We start from the raw sequence: 16,919 nt of genomic DNA on the forward strand, positions 1-16,919 counted from the left end.
CTGATTGCAATAATGTAAATTTGTTTTAACTATTAAACGAACACAAAATATGACTTATTTTATCTTTGTGAAAACATTGGACACAGTGTGTTGTCCAGCTTATGAGATGCCATGCAAGTGTAAGCCACTGTGACACTATTGTTCTTTTTTTTATTTTTACAAATGTCTAATGATAATGTCAATGAGGGATTTTTAATCACTGCTATGCTGAAATTATAACTAATATTGATACTGTTGTTGATTATATTCATTTTTGTTTCATTACTTTTGGTTTGTTCTGTGTGGTGTTTGTGTCTTTATTGCAGTTCTGAGTGTTGCTGGGTCAGGTTTGGTTTGGGAATTGGATTGCATTGTTATGGTATTGCTGTGTATTGTTTTGTTGGATTGATTAAAATATATATATAATATATATATATATATTTTTTTTTTTTTTTTTAAATAGATTTTTTTTAAATGACAATCGATTCTGAATCGCACAACGTATTTGATTCGATTCGTATTCGAATCGATTTTTTCCAACACCCCTAATATATATATATATATATATATATATATATATAATCTCCTGATGATTGAGGGAACCCCTCATGAAACAGTTCTGTAGAGATGAGGTAGTCTTGTGATTTTTCCCACACATACATACATATATATATATATATATATATATATTATCCATCCATTTTCTACCACTTGTCCCTTTTGGGGTCGCAGGGGGTGCTGGAGCTTATCCCAGCTGCATTCGGAGCAGAAGGCGGGGGTACGCCGTGGACAAGTCGCCACCTCATTTTGTACTTATTATTTCCCCCAAATTGTATAAAAACAACCAAAAATATGCAAATGTTTTGAGTAGTTTAAACACCTCATCCCGGGGCCAAGACGGATAGAAAAACCTTCACACTGGGGGGGTGATTGAATAATACCATTTTACAGGTGACTTCATAATATACCCAATTTAATGTTGACAATATAGTGTGTTAACAGTACCGCCCTCTTTTGACAAGTTGTGTATTTAATGGAATTGTCAGAGGGTAACTGAGAATATGTGAGGCTTTAATGTGTGTGGGGGGGAGGAGGGGGTGGATTAGGCAGGGCGAGACAGCGTCTGATATGACCTCTTCAAGGCGCTCGACTAAGTCGTCAGCAATTTTTCCCTTTAATTCATTGTTGTAATGAGATTAAGCAGGCAACGGTAAATCCAGGGAGTCCAATCCCAGCATTTGGCAGCTGCAGTGGAGACAAAAGACTCTCAAAGGAACTCACCTTTTCCTTTTGAGGCGCTGCTGGTCTCTGAAGCCGAAAAGCAGCACAGTCTAAGGCAGGGGTGTCCAAAGTGCGGCCCAGGGGGCCATTTGTGGCCCGCAGGTAATTTTTTAATGGCCCCACGGCACATTTAAAAAATACGATTGAACATTTTTTGATATAAAACAGCAACCAGAAAATAATGAGTTCTATTTAAAACAGGGGTGTCCAAAGTGGGTCCCGGGGGCCATTTGCGTCCCGCAGGTACTTTTTTAACGGCCCCACGGCACATTTTAAAAATACGATTGAAAGATTTTTAAAAGGTAAAAAGTGATATAAAGGAGAAAACGGGTGAAATGTAAGAAGAAAATGTTGCAATGTTTACTCTAATAACACAAAGCTGCCATGCAGGCTGTTTCTTTCTTTAAAAAAAAAAAATGAATCAAAATCAATGTCATTATGAATTATTGACCTAATCAAGGCTCCAATTACGTCATGTTAAATTTTCCACTTTGAGATATTTTGGGGGGAAAATGTTGCATATTTTGTGTTTGCCATATAAAAAACTGAGGTATTCTTTCAAAGAAAGGCCTAAAACGAAAAAACAGAAACAACAATAAAACTTATAATTGACGGATAGATCTGAAGTGTGTCTCGAGATTATTGTGCTGTAAGTAAACACTAAAATTTTTTATTTTCTAACACTTTAATGAGTACAACCTTTTTGGATCCCCAATCATTTTAGTGTGATTTGTTTTTAAGTGTCATTGCTCAAAAAATAATAATGAATTAAAATCAATGATGTTATGAGTTATCGACCTTTTTAAGGCTCCAATTATTATATAATCTCAAATATTTAAAAAAAAATTATTGGGTGAAAATATTGCATACCGTATTTCCGTGAATTGCCGCAGGGTATATAGTATGCGTTTCGCAAAATAATTAGCGCATGCTTAGTATTACCGCCTGGTCAAACTCGTCACGTCACCAGTGATCAATACCGGTAATTTGAAATCGCATAAAGGGAAGAAGATTAAGAGCTTTTCAGTAGGATTTAAGTTCCAAGCTTACATCACACTCAAATTTTTACTGCATGCCTTTGGTAAGTGCCGGAGTGAGAAGAGGTTTTAAAATAATTAGCCGTGTACAGAATTTTGGGGTTTTTCCATTTTAAAAAATGTTTTTTTTTGTGACAAAAAGAACATACAACTTAAATATTTAAAATCATTATATTGACAGATAGACCTAATGTTGATTTAGAGATTTAAAAATGTAATAATAATAAAAATATTAATACTGAATAATGACACATTTTTCATATTTTTTTAACCAAAACGCTTTGGGGTCCCCGGGATCAAGCCTGAGTGGAGGCCGAAATGTATATTTTTTATACATGTATTGTTTTTTAAAATAAAAAAATATCAAAATGGCCCCCTCTTGCTTTGATTTTTCAGTGTGCGGCCCTCAGTGGATAAAGTTTGGACACCCCTGGTCTAAGGCAAAGCCTAGGAGGGGTCGGCAACCTAAAATGTTAAAAGAGCCATATTGGACCAAAAATACAAAATCAAATCTGTCTGGAGCTGCAAAAAAAATTTAAAAGCCATATTACATACAGATAGTGTGTCATGAGATATAAATTGAATAAGAGGACTTAGAGGAAACTAAATGAGCTCAAATATAGCTACAAATGAGGCATAATGATGCAATATGTACATACAGCTAGCCTAAATAGCATGTTAGCATTGATTAGCTTGCAGTCATGCAGTGACCAAATATGTCTGATTAGCACTCCAGACAAGTCAATAACATCAACAAAACTCACCTCTGTGCATTCACGCACAACATTAAAAGTCTGGTTGACAAAATGAAATGTCTTTGTCATTTTTGTTTGGTGTGGGTTCACAATGTGGCGCATATTAGTAAGAGTGTTAATGTTGTTTATACGGCCACCCTCAGTGTGACCTTTATGGCTGTTGAACAAGTATGCCTTGCAGTCACATACATCATGTGACTAGGCTGGCAAGCTGCTTGTACAGGTTATAGAGGGCGCTATTGGTAGTGCAAAGATAGCTCGCCCTTATTATTATTGTCTGGGTGAAAATAAGCTGATATTCGAAAGAATAGTCACTCTGAAATTCGGTAGTCTCCCGGAAAGATTGGGAGGGTAGGCAGGTGTGATGCTATCAAGGTGCATATTAATTTCATATTAATTTCATGACAGGATAAGCATAGATATCTTCTAAGTGTACACAGCATCGACTACCGATTCTTATTTTCAACAGTCTGCTCATTTGAGCAGGAAAACGCTGAACACAAGCCTGGCATCTTTGTTTTCTACCTGGCAACTGTCAACTTCAAGATGGCGGCCGAATTTCTTGCCTCACAGCAGCCAATCCTGCGTCTACTTATAAGATGTCTATGGTCAATAACGTCATTGCAAACACAGCAATCTGTTGCGTCCCATACAGTTCGCTATCTTATTCATACTTTTTGTCAAGTGATATTTTTTTAAGCAGAGTTGCATGAGGTACCTACACATAATGTTACGTTAGTCAATGTATCACACACAGTAACGTAACGTTAGACGGCGGTCAGCAGCACCGCGTATTTTAGCCAACTACAAAAAGACAAACATAGTAAAATAAAGGTCAGTTAAAATGTACACTATATCAGGAATATGTGTACATATTCCAAAGGGGCCTGACAACTAAAAAGTACAACTCTGTTCATTGTTATGTTCATGTATTTATGTTTTTCATGTGTACACACACATAAACACGTACAGTATGAGATGAGATCAATGAGATAAGGTAAAAACAGGATAGAAACGGCTGTGGAACTAGTTCCAATTCAATATGCCATGGAAATACAATGTTAACACTTTTGTGCAAATAAGTACATTGCACTTGTTTAAAGTATGTGACTGGCTGACAAATGCTTCATTGTACTTTTGCATATATCTTGAGGGACAAGGAGAAGGGGGGGAAGGGGGGGTGCGTTTTTCGGTGCCACATAGCAGCACATAAACCGATTGCGTCCACCACATTTATCCACCGAGGTGTTTTTAGGACATCCTGGGTGCTAATGGAGGCTAATAGGCTTAGCACTCAGGGTGTATTGTCCAGGATGCTTACAGGCAAGGTTTGCTGGGGGTAAAACTCTAAACGTGCGGATTACCGCCGGCACATCCCGTTAAAGTGCTGTATAGCCACGACTTAGCTAATAGGATCCTGGGGGAAGGTGGGGGTGGGAGGATGGTTGGAGGTGAGAGGAGGCAGGGTGGGGTGGAGGGTCAGCAGATGTATCTGGCAGACTGTTGCAGGACTACCGGGGTGGGATTACAGGCCACAGATTAGATGGATTTCAGAGGGAATTTTAGAGGCTGTCATAACACACACAATTTAGGCTTGGGGGGTTGGGGGAGTAGGAGTTTGCCCAACCAGTCTACATGTGCTTTGTGGACTTGGAGAAGGCATTCGACCGTGTACCCCGGGAAGTCCTGGGGGGAGTGCTCAGAGAGTATGTCTGATTGTGGCGGTCCGCTCCCTGTATGATCAGTGTCAGAACTTGGTCAGCATTGTAAGTTGGACCCGTTTCCAGTCAGGGTTGGACTCCGCCAAGGCTGCCCTTTGTCACCCATTCTGTTCGTAACTTTTATGGACAGAATTTCTAGGCGCAGTCAGGGCGTTGAGGGGTTCCGGTTTGGTGGCTGCAGGATTAGGTCTCTGCTTTTTGCGGATGATGTGGTCCTGATGGCTTCATCTGGCCAGGATCTTCAGCTCTCACTGGATCGGTTTGCAGCCGAGTGTAAATCGACTGGGATGAGAATAAGCACCTCCAAATCCGAGTCCATGGTTCTTGCCCGGAAAAGGTTGGAGTGCCATCTCCGGGTTGGGGAGGAGACCCTGCCCCAAGTGGAGGAGTTCAAGTACCTCGGAGTCTTGCTCACCAGTGAGGCAAGAGTGGATGGTGAGATCGACAGGCAATCTTCAGTAATGCGGACACTTCATCGATCCGTTGTGGTGAAGAAGGAGCTGAGCCGGGAGGCAAAGCTCTCAATTTATCGGTCGATCTACGTTCCCATCCTCACCTATGGTCATGAGCTTTGGGTTGTGACCGAAAGGATAAGATCACGGGTACAAGCGGCCAAAATGAGTTCCCTCCGGCCGGGTGGAGGGTCTCTCCCTTAGAGATAGGGTGAGAAGCTCTGCCAACCAGGAGGAACTCAGAGTAAAGCCGCTGCTCCTCCACATGGAGAGGAGCCAGATGAGGTGGTTCGGGCATCTGGTCAGGATGCCACCCGAACGCCTCCCTAGGGAGATGTTTAGGGCACGTCTGACCGGTAGGAGGCCACGTGGGAGACCCAGGACACGTTGGGAAGACTATGTCTCCCGGCTGGCCTGGGAACGCCTCGGGATCCCCCGGGAAGAGCTAGACAAAGTGGCTGGGGAGAGGGAAGTCTGGACTTCCCTGCTTAGGCTGCTGCGCCCGCGACCCGACCTCAGATAAGCAGAAGAAGATAGTAGGATCGATGGACACAATTATAATTATCGTTACATATTAGTCCGTCTATCTGTGTTGGCCCTGCGATGAGGTGGCGACTTGTCCAGGGTGTACCCTGCCTTTCGCCCGATTGTAGCTGAGATAGGCGCCAGCGCCCCCCGTGACCCCGAAAGGGAATGAGCGGTAGAAAATGGATGGATGGATGGATTATTTGTACATTCACAGGCGGAAGCATATTATAAAGCAGGGGGTGTCAAAGTCGTTTTAGCTCAGGGGCCACATGGAGGAAAGTCTATTCCCAATGGTAAAATCATGGCGTCAGTATCGGTTGATATCAGAATCGGTAATTAAGAGTTGGAAAATATCGGTTATCGGCAAAAAAGCCCATATCGGACATCTGTCATTGATATCCTTCCTTGAATCAAATATTTGATTTTTCACTATTTTCATGCAAATAATTTGTTCACATTTTTATAGCAAATAGTCCTTTTTTTTTTTTTTACATCTAACTGCTGTCTCCTAGTGGTAGCTTAGTGCAACTTAAACATGTTTCATTTATTTACACCAGGGGTGACAAACTCATTTTAGATGGGGGCCACATGGAGAAAAATCTACTCCCAAGTGGAGTAGATAAAATCACGGCGTGATAACCTCAAAATAAAGACAACTTCAGCTTGTTTTCTTTGTTTCAAAATAGAACAAGCACATTTTGGAAATGTACAAATCATAATGTTGTTGCGTTTTTTGTTTTTTTTTACACTTACATGTTGCGATTAATAGTACCTTTATTTGTCGATGTTTATACTTTCTGTGATGATGTTAATTTTTCAATCCATCAAGATAAAAAATTATATAAAAATCAAATTACAGGATTTTATTTATTTAGTTTGCTCATTTTCCTCAACTGCTACACTAACATCATGTGGATTATTTTAGCATCATCTACAAAGATACAAATATTTGCTACTGCGACATCTAGTGCAGTGTTTTTCAACCACTGTGAGATACAGTCCGGTGTGCCGTGGGAGATTATCGAATTTCACCTATTTGGGTTAAAAATATTTTTCGCAAAGCAGTAATTATAGTCTGCAAATGATGTGTTGTTGTTGAGTGTCGGTGCTGTCTAGAGCTCATCAGAGTAACCGTGTAATACTCTTACATATCAGTAGGTGGCAGCCGGTAGCTAATTACTTTGTAGATGTCGGAAACAGCGGGAGGCAGGGTGCAGGTAAAAAGATGTCTAATGCTTAAACCAAAAATAAACAAAAGGTGAGTGCCCCTGAGAAAAGGCATTGAAGCTTAGGGAAGATTATGCAGAACGAAACTAAAACTGAACTAGCTACGAAGTAAACAAAAACAGAATGCTGGACGACAGCAAAGACTTGGTTATGGTTTAAAGTCATATCCAACAATTGCCACTTTTTACTAGCAACTGAGTTTCGTTTATAAGGATTTCTGTTGGTGGTGTGCCTCTGCATTTTTTTCAACGCAAAAAATGTGCCTTGGTTCAAAAAAGGTTGAAAAACACTGCTATAGTGCAGGGGTTCTCAACCTTTTTTCAGTCATCTACCCCCTGTGGACATTTTTTTAATTCAAGTACCCCCTAATCAGAGCAAGGCATTTTTGGTTGAAAAAAAAAGAGATAAAGACGTAAAATACAGCACTATGTCATCAGTTTCTTGCTCATTTGTAGAGGTCTTTCTTGAACTATTTGGAAAAAAAGATATAAAAATAACTAAAAATTTGGTGAAAAATAAACAAGTGATTCAATTATAAATAAAGATTTCTACAGTAGAAGCATTTTCATCGCAAAAAATGTGCCTTGGTTCAAAAAAAGTTGAAAAACACTGCTCTAGTGTAGTGGTCCTCAACCTTTTTTCAGTGATGTACCCCCTGTGGACATTTTTTTAATTCAAGTACCCCCTAATCAGAGTAGAGCATTTTTGGTTGAAAAAAAAAGAGATAAAGAAGTAAAATACAGCACTATGTCATCAGTTTCTTGCTCATTTGTAGAGGTCTTTCTTGAACTATTTGGAAAAAAAGATATAAAAATAACTAAAAATGTTGTTGAAAAATAAACAATTGATTCAATTGTAAATAAAGATTTCTACAGTAGAAGCATTTTCAACGCAAAAAATGTGCCTTGGTTCAGAAAAGGTTGAAAAACACTGCTCTAGTGTAGTGGTTCTCAACCTTTTTTCAGTGATGTACCCCCTGTGGACATTTTTTTAATTCAAGTACCCCCTAATCAGAGCAAGGCATTTTTGGTTGAAAAAAAAGGGATAAAGAAGTAAAATACAGCACTATGTCATCAGTTTCTGATTTATTAAATTGTATAATAGTGCAAAATATTGCTCATTTCTAGTGGTCTTTCTTGAACTATTTGGAAAAAAAGATATAAAAATAACTAAAAATTTGTTGAAAAAACAACAAGTGATTCAATTATAAATAAAGATTTCTACAGTAGAAGCATTTTCAACGCAAAAAATGTGCCTTGGTTCAAAAAAGGTTGAAAAACACTGCTATAGTGTAGTGGTTCTCAACCTTTTTTCAGTGATGTACCCCCTGTGGACATTTTTTTAATTCAAGTACCCCCTAATCAGAGTAGAGCATTTTTGGTTGAAAAAAAAAAGAGATAAAGAAGTAAAATACAGCACTATGTCATCAGTTTCTTGCTCATTTGTAGAGGTCTTTCTTGAACTATTTGGAAAAAAAGATATAAAAACAACAAAAAATGTTGTTGAAAAATAAACAAGTGATTCAATTATAAATAAAGATTTCTACAGTAGAAGCATTTTCAACGCAAAAAATGTGCCTTGGTTCAAAAAAGGTTGAAAAACACTGCTATAGTGCAGTGGTTCTCAACCTTTTTTCAGTGATGTACCCCCTGTGGACATTTTTTTAATTCAAGTACCCCCTAATCAGAGTAGAGCATTTTTGGTTGAAAAAAAAAGAGATAAAGAAGTAAAATACAGCACTATGTCATCAGTTTCTGATTTATTAAATTGTATAATAGTGCAAAATATTGCTCATTTCTAGTGGTCTTTCTTGAACTATTTGGAAAAAAAGATATAAAAATAACTAAAAATTTGTTGAAAAAACAACAAGTGATTCAATTATAAATAAAGATTTCTACAGTAGAAGCATTTTCAACGCAAAAAATGTGCCTTGGTTCAAAAAAGGTTGAAAAACACTGCTATAGTGCAGTGGTTCTCAACCTTTTTTCAGTGATGTACCCCCTGTGGACATTTTTTTAATTCAAGTACCCCCTAATCAGAGTAGAGCATTTTTGGTTGAAAAAAAAAAGAGATAAAGAAGTAAAATACAGCACTATGTCATCAGTTTCTTGCTCATTTGTAGAGGTCTTTCTTGAACTATTTGGAAAAAAAGATATAAAAACAACAAAAAATGTTGTTGAAAAATAAACAAGTGATTCAATTATAAATAAAGATTTCTACAGTAGAAGCATTTTCAACGCAAAAAATGTGCCTTGGTTCAAAAAAGGTTGAAAAACACTGCTATAGTGCAGTGGTTCTCAACCTTTTTTCAGTGATGTACCCCCTGTGGACATTTTTTTAATTCAAGTACCCCCTAATCAGAGTAGAGCATTTTTGGTTGAAAAAAAAAGAGATAAAGAAGTAAAATACAGCACTATGTCATCAGTTTCTGATTTATTAAATTGTATAATAGTGCAAAATATTGCTCATTTCTAGTGGTCTTTCTTGAACTATTTGGAAAAAAAGATATAAAAATAACTAAAAATTTGTTGAAAAAACAACAAGTGATTCAATTATAAATAAAGATTTCTACAGTAGAAGCATTTTCAACGCAAAAAATGTGCCTTGGTTCAAAAAAGGTTGAAAAACACTGCTCTAGTGTAGTGGTTCTCAACCTTTTTTCAGTGATGTACCCCCTGTGGACATTTTTTCAATTCAAGTACCCCCTAATCAGAGTAGAGCATTTTTGGTTGAAAAAAAAAAGAGATAAAGAAGTAAAATACAGCACTATGTCATCAGTTTCTTGCTCATTTGTAGAGGTCTTTCTTGAACTATTTGGAAAAAAAGATATAAAAATAACTAAAAATGTTGTTGAAAAATAAACAATTGATTCAATTATAAATAAAGATTTCTACAGTAGAAGCATTTTCAACGCAAAAAATGTGCCTTGGTTCAGAAAAGGTTGAAAAACACTGCTATAGTGTAGTGGTCCTCAACCTTTTTTCAGTGATGTACCCCCTGTGGACATTTTTTTAATTCAAGTACCCCCTAATCAGAGTAGAGCATTTTTGGTTGAAAAAAAAAAGAGATAAAGAAGTAAAATACAGCACTATGTCATCAGTTTCTTGCTCATTTGTAGAGGTCTTTCTTGAACTATTTGGAAAAAAAGATATAAAAATAACTAAAAATGTTGTTGAAAAATAAACAATTGATTCAATTATAAATAAAGATTTCTACAGTAGAAGCATTTTCAACGCAAAAAATGTGCCTTGGTTCAGAAAAGGTTGAAAAACACTGCTATAGTGTAGTGGTCCTCAACCTTTTTTCAGTGATGTACCCCCTGTGGACATTTTTTTAATTCAAGTACCCCCTAATCAGAGTAGAGCATTTTTGGTTGAAAAAAAAAAGAGATAAAGAAGTAAAATACAGCACTATGTCATCAGTTTCTTGCTCATTTGTAGAGGTCTTTCTTGAACTATTTGGAAAAAAAGATATAAAAACAACAAAAAATGTTGTTGAAAAATAAACAAGTGATTCAATTATAAATAAAGATTTCTACAGTAGAAGCATTTTCAACGCAAAAAATGTGCCTTGGTTCAAAAAAGGTTGAAAAACACTGCTATAGTGCAGTGGTTCTCAACCTTTTTTCAGTGATGTACCCCCTGTGGACATTTTTTTAATTCAAGTACCCCCTAATCAGAGTAGAGCATTTTTGGTTGGAAAAAAAAAGAGATAAAGAAGTAAAATACAGCACTATGTCATCAGTTTCTGATTTATTAAATTGTATAATAGTGCAAAATATTGCTCATTTCTAGTGGTCTTTCTTGAACTATTTGGAAAAAAAGATATAAAAATAACTAAAAATTTGTTGAAAAAACAACAAGTGATTCAATTATAAATAAAGATTTCTACAGTAGAAGCATTTTCAACGCAAAAAATGTGCCTTGGTTCAAAAAAGGTTGAAAAACACTGCTCTAGTGTAGTGGTTCTCAACCTTTTTTCAGTGATGTACCCCCTGTGGACATTTTTTTAATTCAAGTACCCCCTAATCAGAGTAGAGCATTTTTGGTTGAAAAAAAAAGAGATAAAGACGTAAAATACAGCACTATGTCATCAGTTTCTTGCTCATTTGTAGAGGTCTTTCTTGAACTATTTGGAAAAAAAGATATAAAAATAACTAAAAATGTTGTTGAAAAATAAACAATTGATTCAATTATAAATAAAGATTTCTACAGTAGAAGCATTTTCAACGCAAAAAATGTGCCTTGGTTCAGAAAAGGTTGAAAAACACTGCTCTAGTGTAGTGGTTCTCAACCTTTTTTCAGTGATGTACCCCCTGTGGACATTTTTTTAATTCAAGTACCCCCTAATCAGAGTAGAGCATTTTTGGTTGAAAAAAAAAAGAGATAAAGAAGTAAAATACAGCACTATGTCATCAGTTTCTTGCTCATTTGTAGAGGTCTTTCTTGAACTATTTGGAAAAAAAGATATAAAAACAACAAAAAATGTTGTTGAAAAATAAACAAGTGATTCAATTATAAATAAAGATTTCTACAGTAGAAGCATTTTCAACGCAAAAAATGTGCCTTGGTTCAAAAAAGGTTGAAAAACACTGCTATAGTGCAGTGGTTCTCAACCTTTTTTCAGTGATGTACCCCCTGTGGACATTTTTTTAATTCAAGTACCCCCTAATCAGAGTAGAGCATTTTTGGTTGAAAAAAAAAGAGATAAAGAAGTAAAATACAGCACTATGTCATCAGTTTCTGATTTATTAAATTGTATAATAGTGCAAAATATTGCTCATTTCTAGTGGTCTTTCTTGAACTATTTGGAAAAAAAGATATAAAAATAACTAAAAATTTGTTGAAAAAACAACAAGTGATTCAATTATAAATAAAGATTTCTACAGTAGAAGCATTTTCAACGCAAAAAATGTGCCTTGGTTCAAAAAAGGTTGAAAAACACTGCTCTAGTGTAGTGGTTCTCAACCTTTTTTCAGTGATGTACCCCCTGTGGACATTTTTTTAATTCAAGTACCCCCTAATCAGAGCAAGGCATTTTTGGTTGAAAAAAAAAGAGATAGAGAAGTAAAATACAGCATTATGTCATCGGTTTGTTGCTCATTTGTAGTGGTCTTTCTTGAACTATTTGGAAAAAGTATGTAAAAATAACTAAAAATTTGTTGAAAAATAAACAAGTGATTCAATTATAAATAAAGATTTCTACAGTAGAAGCATTTTCATCGCAAAAATGTGCCTTGGTTCAAAAAAGGTTGAAAAACACTGCTATAGTGTAGTGGTTCTCAACCTTTTTTCAGTGATGTACCCCCTGTGGACATTTTTTTAATTCAAGTACCCCCTAATCAGAGCAAGGTATTTTTGGTTGGAAAAAAAAGAGATAAAGACGTAAAATACAGCACTATGTCATCAGTTTGTTGCTCATTTGTAGAGGTCTTTCTTGAACTATTTGGGAAAAAAAGATAGAAAAATAACAAAAAATGTTGTTGAAAAATAAACAAGTGATTCAATTATAAATAAAGATTTCTACAGTAGAAGCATTTTCAACGCAAAAAATGTGCCTTGGTTCAAAAAAGGTTGAAAAACACTGCTATAGTGTAGTGGTTCTCAACCTTTTTTCAGTGATGTACCCCCTGTGGACATTTTTTAATTCAAGTACCCCCTAATCAGAGCAAGGCATTTTTGGTTGAAAAAAAAGAGATAAAGAATTAAAATAAAGCACTATGTCATCAGTTTCTTGCTCATTTGTAGAGGTCTTTCTTGAACTATTTGGAAAAAAAGACATAAAAATAACAAAAAGTGTGTTGAAAAATAAACAAGTGATTCAATTATAAATAAAGATTTCTACAGTAGAAGCATTTTCAACGCAAAAAATGTGCCTTGGTTCAAAAAAGGTTGAAAAACACTGCTCTAGTGTAGTGGTCCTCAACCTTTTTTCAGTGATGTACCCCCTGTGGACATTTTTTTAATTCAAGTACCCCCTGATCAGAGCAAGGCATTTTTGGTTGAAAAAAAAAGAGATAAAGAAGTAAAATACAGCACTATGTCATCAGTTTGTTGCTCATTTGTAGAGGTCTTTCTTGAACTATTTGGAAAAAGTATGTAAAAATAACTAAAAATTTGTTGAAAAATAAACAAGTGATTCAATTATAAATAAAGATTTCTACAGTAGAAGCATTTTCATCGCAAAAATGTGCCTTGGTTCAAAAAAGGTTGAAAAACACTGCTATAGTGTAGTGGTTCTCAACCTTTTTTCAGTGATGTACCCCCTGTGGACATTTTTTTAATTCAAGTACCCCCTAATCAGAGCAAGGTATTTTTGGTTGGGAAAAAAAGAGATAAAGACGTAAAATACAGCACTATGTCATCAGTTTGTTGCTCATTTGTAGAGGTCTTTCTTGAACTATTTGGGAAAAAAAGATAGAAAAATAACAAAAAATGTTGTTGAAAAATAAACAAGTGATTCAATTATGAATAAAGATTTCTACAGTAGAAGCATTTTCATCGCAAAAAATGTGCCTTGGTTCAAAAAAGGTTGAAAAACACTGCTATAGTGCAGTGGTTCTCAACCTTTTTTCAGTGATGTACCCCCTGTGGACATTTTTTTAATTCAAGTACCCCCTAATCAGAGCAAGGCATTTTTGGTTGAAAAAAAAGGGATAAAGAAGTAAAATACAGCACTATGTCATCAGTTTCTTGCTCATTTGTGGTGGTCTTTCTTGAACTATTTGGAAAAAAAAGATAGAAAAATAACAAAAATTGTGTTGAAAAATAAACAAGCGATTCAATTATAAAGAAAGATTTCTACACATCAACTTAAAGTGCCCTCTTTGGGGATTGTAATAGAAATCCATCTGGATTCATCAACTTCATTCTTCACAAAAAAAAGAATATTTCAAACATAAACAATATTTATGGAACATGTCCACAAAAAATCTAGCTGTCAACACTGAATATTGCATTGTTGCATTTCTTTTCACACTTTATGAACTTACATTCATATTTTCTTGAAGTATTATTCAATAAATATGTTTATAAAGGATTTTTGAATTGTTGCTATTTTTTTAGAATATTTTTAAAAAATCTCACGTACCCCTTGGCATATCTTCAAGTACCCCCAGGGGTACGCGTACCCCCATTTGAGAACCACTGCTCTAGTGGACACATTAAGAACAGCAGTTTCTTTCATTAAAAAATTTCGGCTCTTTTTTATACTGTAGCAAACTCATCCCGCCGGCCGGATAAAACCTAAACCGAACTACGGGTCGTATGTTTGACACAATACTGGTTTACAGTTGGGCTTCACGGTGGAAGAGGGGTTAATGCGTCTGCCTCACAATACGAAGGTCCTGGGTTCAAATCCAGACTCGGGATCTTTCTGTGTGGAGTTTGCATGTTCTCCCCGTGAATGCGTGGGTTCCCTCCGGGTACTCCGGCTTCCTCCCACTTCCAAAGACATGCACCTGGGATAGGTTGATTGGCAACACTAAATTGGCCCTAGTGTGTGAATGTGAGTGTGAATGTTGTCTGTCTATCTGTGTTGGCCCTGCGATGAGGTGGCGACTTGTCCAGGGTGTACCCCGCCTTCCGCCCGATTGTAGCTGAGATAGGCGCCAGCGACCCCAAAAGGGAATAAGCGGTAGGAAATGGATGGATGGTTTACAGTTCTTTACGCATAAACATTGACTTTTACATCATCGACATTTCATGTTAAGTTTGTGCATCCCCCCCCCCCCCCCCCCCCCCCCTTTGTTTTTAAGTGACATCATCATCCTGGTGGAGGTCGTTGGCGTCTCATGATGACCCCACGCGAGCAGCTGAGGAAGATGACGGCGCTGGGCGAGCAGGGGGCGCTGGACGAGAAGCACTGGTACCGGCTGGTGAACAGCATGTCAGCAAGCGGTGAGGATGGAGAGAAGGAAGGAAGGGAGGGAGGGAGGATGGTGTGCCTCTTAAAGGCCTACTGAAAGCCACTACTAGCGACCACGCAGTCTGATAGTTTATATATCAATGATGAAATATTAACATTGCAACACATGCCAATACGGCCTTTTTAGTTTACTAAATTGCAATTTTAGATTTCTCGCGGAGTTTCTTGTTGAAAACGTCGCGGAATGATGACGTGTGTTTGTGACGTCTCGGGTTGTTGTGGACATATTAGCCCAGCACCACACATGGCTAATATGTCTTTTCATCGCAAAATTACACGGTAATTTGGACATCTGTGTCGCTAAATCTTTTGCAATGTGTTCAATTAATAATGGAGACGTCAAAGAAGAATGCTGTTGGTGGAAAGCGGTGGATTGCAGCTGCCTTCAGCACCGAGACACAGCCGGTGTTTCTTTGTTGTGAAGCTTTAACACAGAGCGGTCAAGCGAACGTGTTTCTCTACGTCAACCAGCAAGTTTTTTGGATGGGAAAATTGTGAAATTAAGTCGGCTCTTACCGGAGACATCAGTGGATTATGGGACCTCCTCCTGTAGCTGTCAAAAAGGCAGCTGTGATCTGGGCTCCTCGGCTGCTCTGAGAGACACTGGCGTTCACCGCAGCCGTCCGACTTTGAAGTATGACTTTACAATCTCACTAAAACACTATTAAAACAATAAGAAGATAAGGGATCTTCCAGAATTATCCTAGTAAATGTGTCTAATTACATCTGAAAAGGTCCCACTGGAGCCGTCGCCTTTTCTTTATTTTTTGTGTTTCACTCTAACTTTCCTCATCAACGAGTCTTTCATCCTCGCTCAAATTAATGGGGAAATTGTCGCTTTCTCGGTCCGAATAGCTCTTGCTGCTGGAGGCTATGATTATAAACAATGTGCGGATGTGAGGAGCTCCACAACCGGTGACGTCACGCGCACATCGTCTGCTACTTCCGGTACAGGCAAGGCTTTTTTATTAGCGACCACAAGTTGCGAACGTTATCGTGGATGTTCTCTACTAAATCCTTTCAGCAAAAATATGGCAATATCGCGAAATGATCAAGTATGACACATAAAATGGAGCTGCTATCCCCGTTTAAATAAGAAAATCTCATTTCAGTAGGCCTTTAAGGCTCAAGCTGTTTGTTTACATGCCTTTTTTTATTTCTCTTTGCTATTTGGGCTTATTGGACCCTAATTAGAATAAAAACTAAGAATCATCTTTTGATATGATGTACTTAGTCCATAAGTACACAAACGTGTACGTCATGTTTAGTGACATGCCAATTATTGTTTTTACACTTTTTTTCCCAAATTCCATTGTAAGTTGTACTCTTCTGACACCACCAGATGGCAGTATAAGTGTCCACATAAGTGGCCATAAGACCCCAATTCAGTAGTGTATACAATTTTGGAAATAAGAGCTAAAAGGTGCTGTCCACGCATGTGGCCATTAAGCCTTGAGAGTTAATGGCTTCCTGCATGGTGGTATTGGCGTGTGTGTGCAGCAGAGCTGAGGCAGAGGCAGGAGATGATCATGAGGAACCAGATGGCCATGGCCCCGCAGATCCTCGCCCAGGGCCAGCAGAGGTTGCAGGGGGTTCCGGCTCAGTTTGAACCGCGATTCATGGAAAGGTTTGTTTGTTTTTAAGAGTTGGATGAACAAAATGTTGGGTTTTTTTGTCACTGAAACAAGCTGATTTATTTTTTTCAGGGAGTTGGTCCCGCCTGCTGACATTGTGGCCCCTGATGCCAGGCAGATGCACATGGGACCTCACATGGGCCCCCCTCTTGCATCACACGCTGCGATGCTCCCAGGAAGAACCTTCTCAGGAGCAGGTAAACACACACACACACACATACACATACACGCACGCACGCACGCACACACACACACACACACACACACACACACACACACACACACACACACACACACACGGTTTACACTGCAAAAAGTCAGTGTTCGAAAACAAGAAAAACAAAAATACATAAATGAGGCGTATTTTATTTGAACTAAG

At 37.6% G+C, this 16,919-nt stretch overlaps 1 protein-coding gene across 3 annotated transcripts in view; it reads left to right on the plus strand.

Moving 5' to 3' along the window:
- samd7 (sterile alpha motif domain containing 7) overlaps window positions 1–16,919 on the plus strand; it is a 37,763-nt gene that overhangs the window by 5,222 nt on the left and 15,622 nt on the right. For 2 of the 3 annotated variants that reach the window (XM_061921137.1, XM_061921139.1), the window contains exons 2-4: window positions 14,737–14,878; window positions 16,410–16,533; window positions 16,613–16,737. In XM_061921137.1, coding sequence (XP_061777121.1) covers window positions 14,773–14,878; window positions 16,410–16,533; window positions 16,613–16,737 — 355 coding nt within the window. In that variant the 5' untranslated portion in view covers window positions 14,737–14,772. Of the gene's footprint in view, window positions 1–14,736; window positions 14,879–16,406; window positions 16,534–16,612; window positions 16,738–16,919 lie in introns of all 3 variants that reach the window. The other variant, XM_061921138.1, reaches the window with a different exon arrangement.

The sequence above is a fragment of the Nerophis ophidion genome, linkage group LG14 (assembly GCF_033978795.1).
Source record: "Nerophis ophidion isolate RoL-2023_Sa linkage group LG14, RoL_Noph_v1.0, whole genome shotgun sequence".
NCBI lineage: Eukaryota > Metazoa > Chordata > Actinopteri > Syngnathiformes > Syngnathidae > Nerophis > Nerophis ophidion.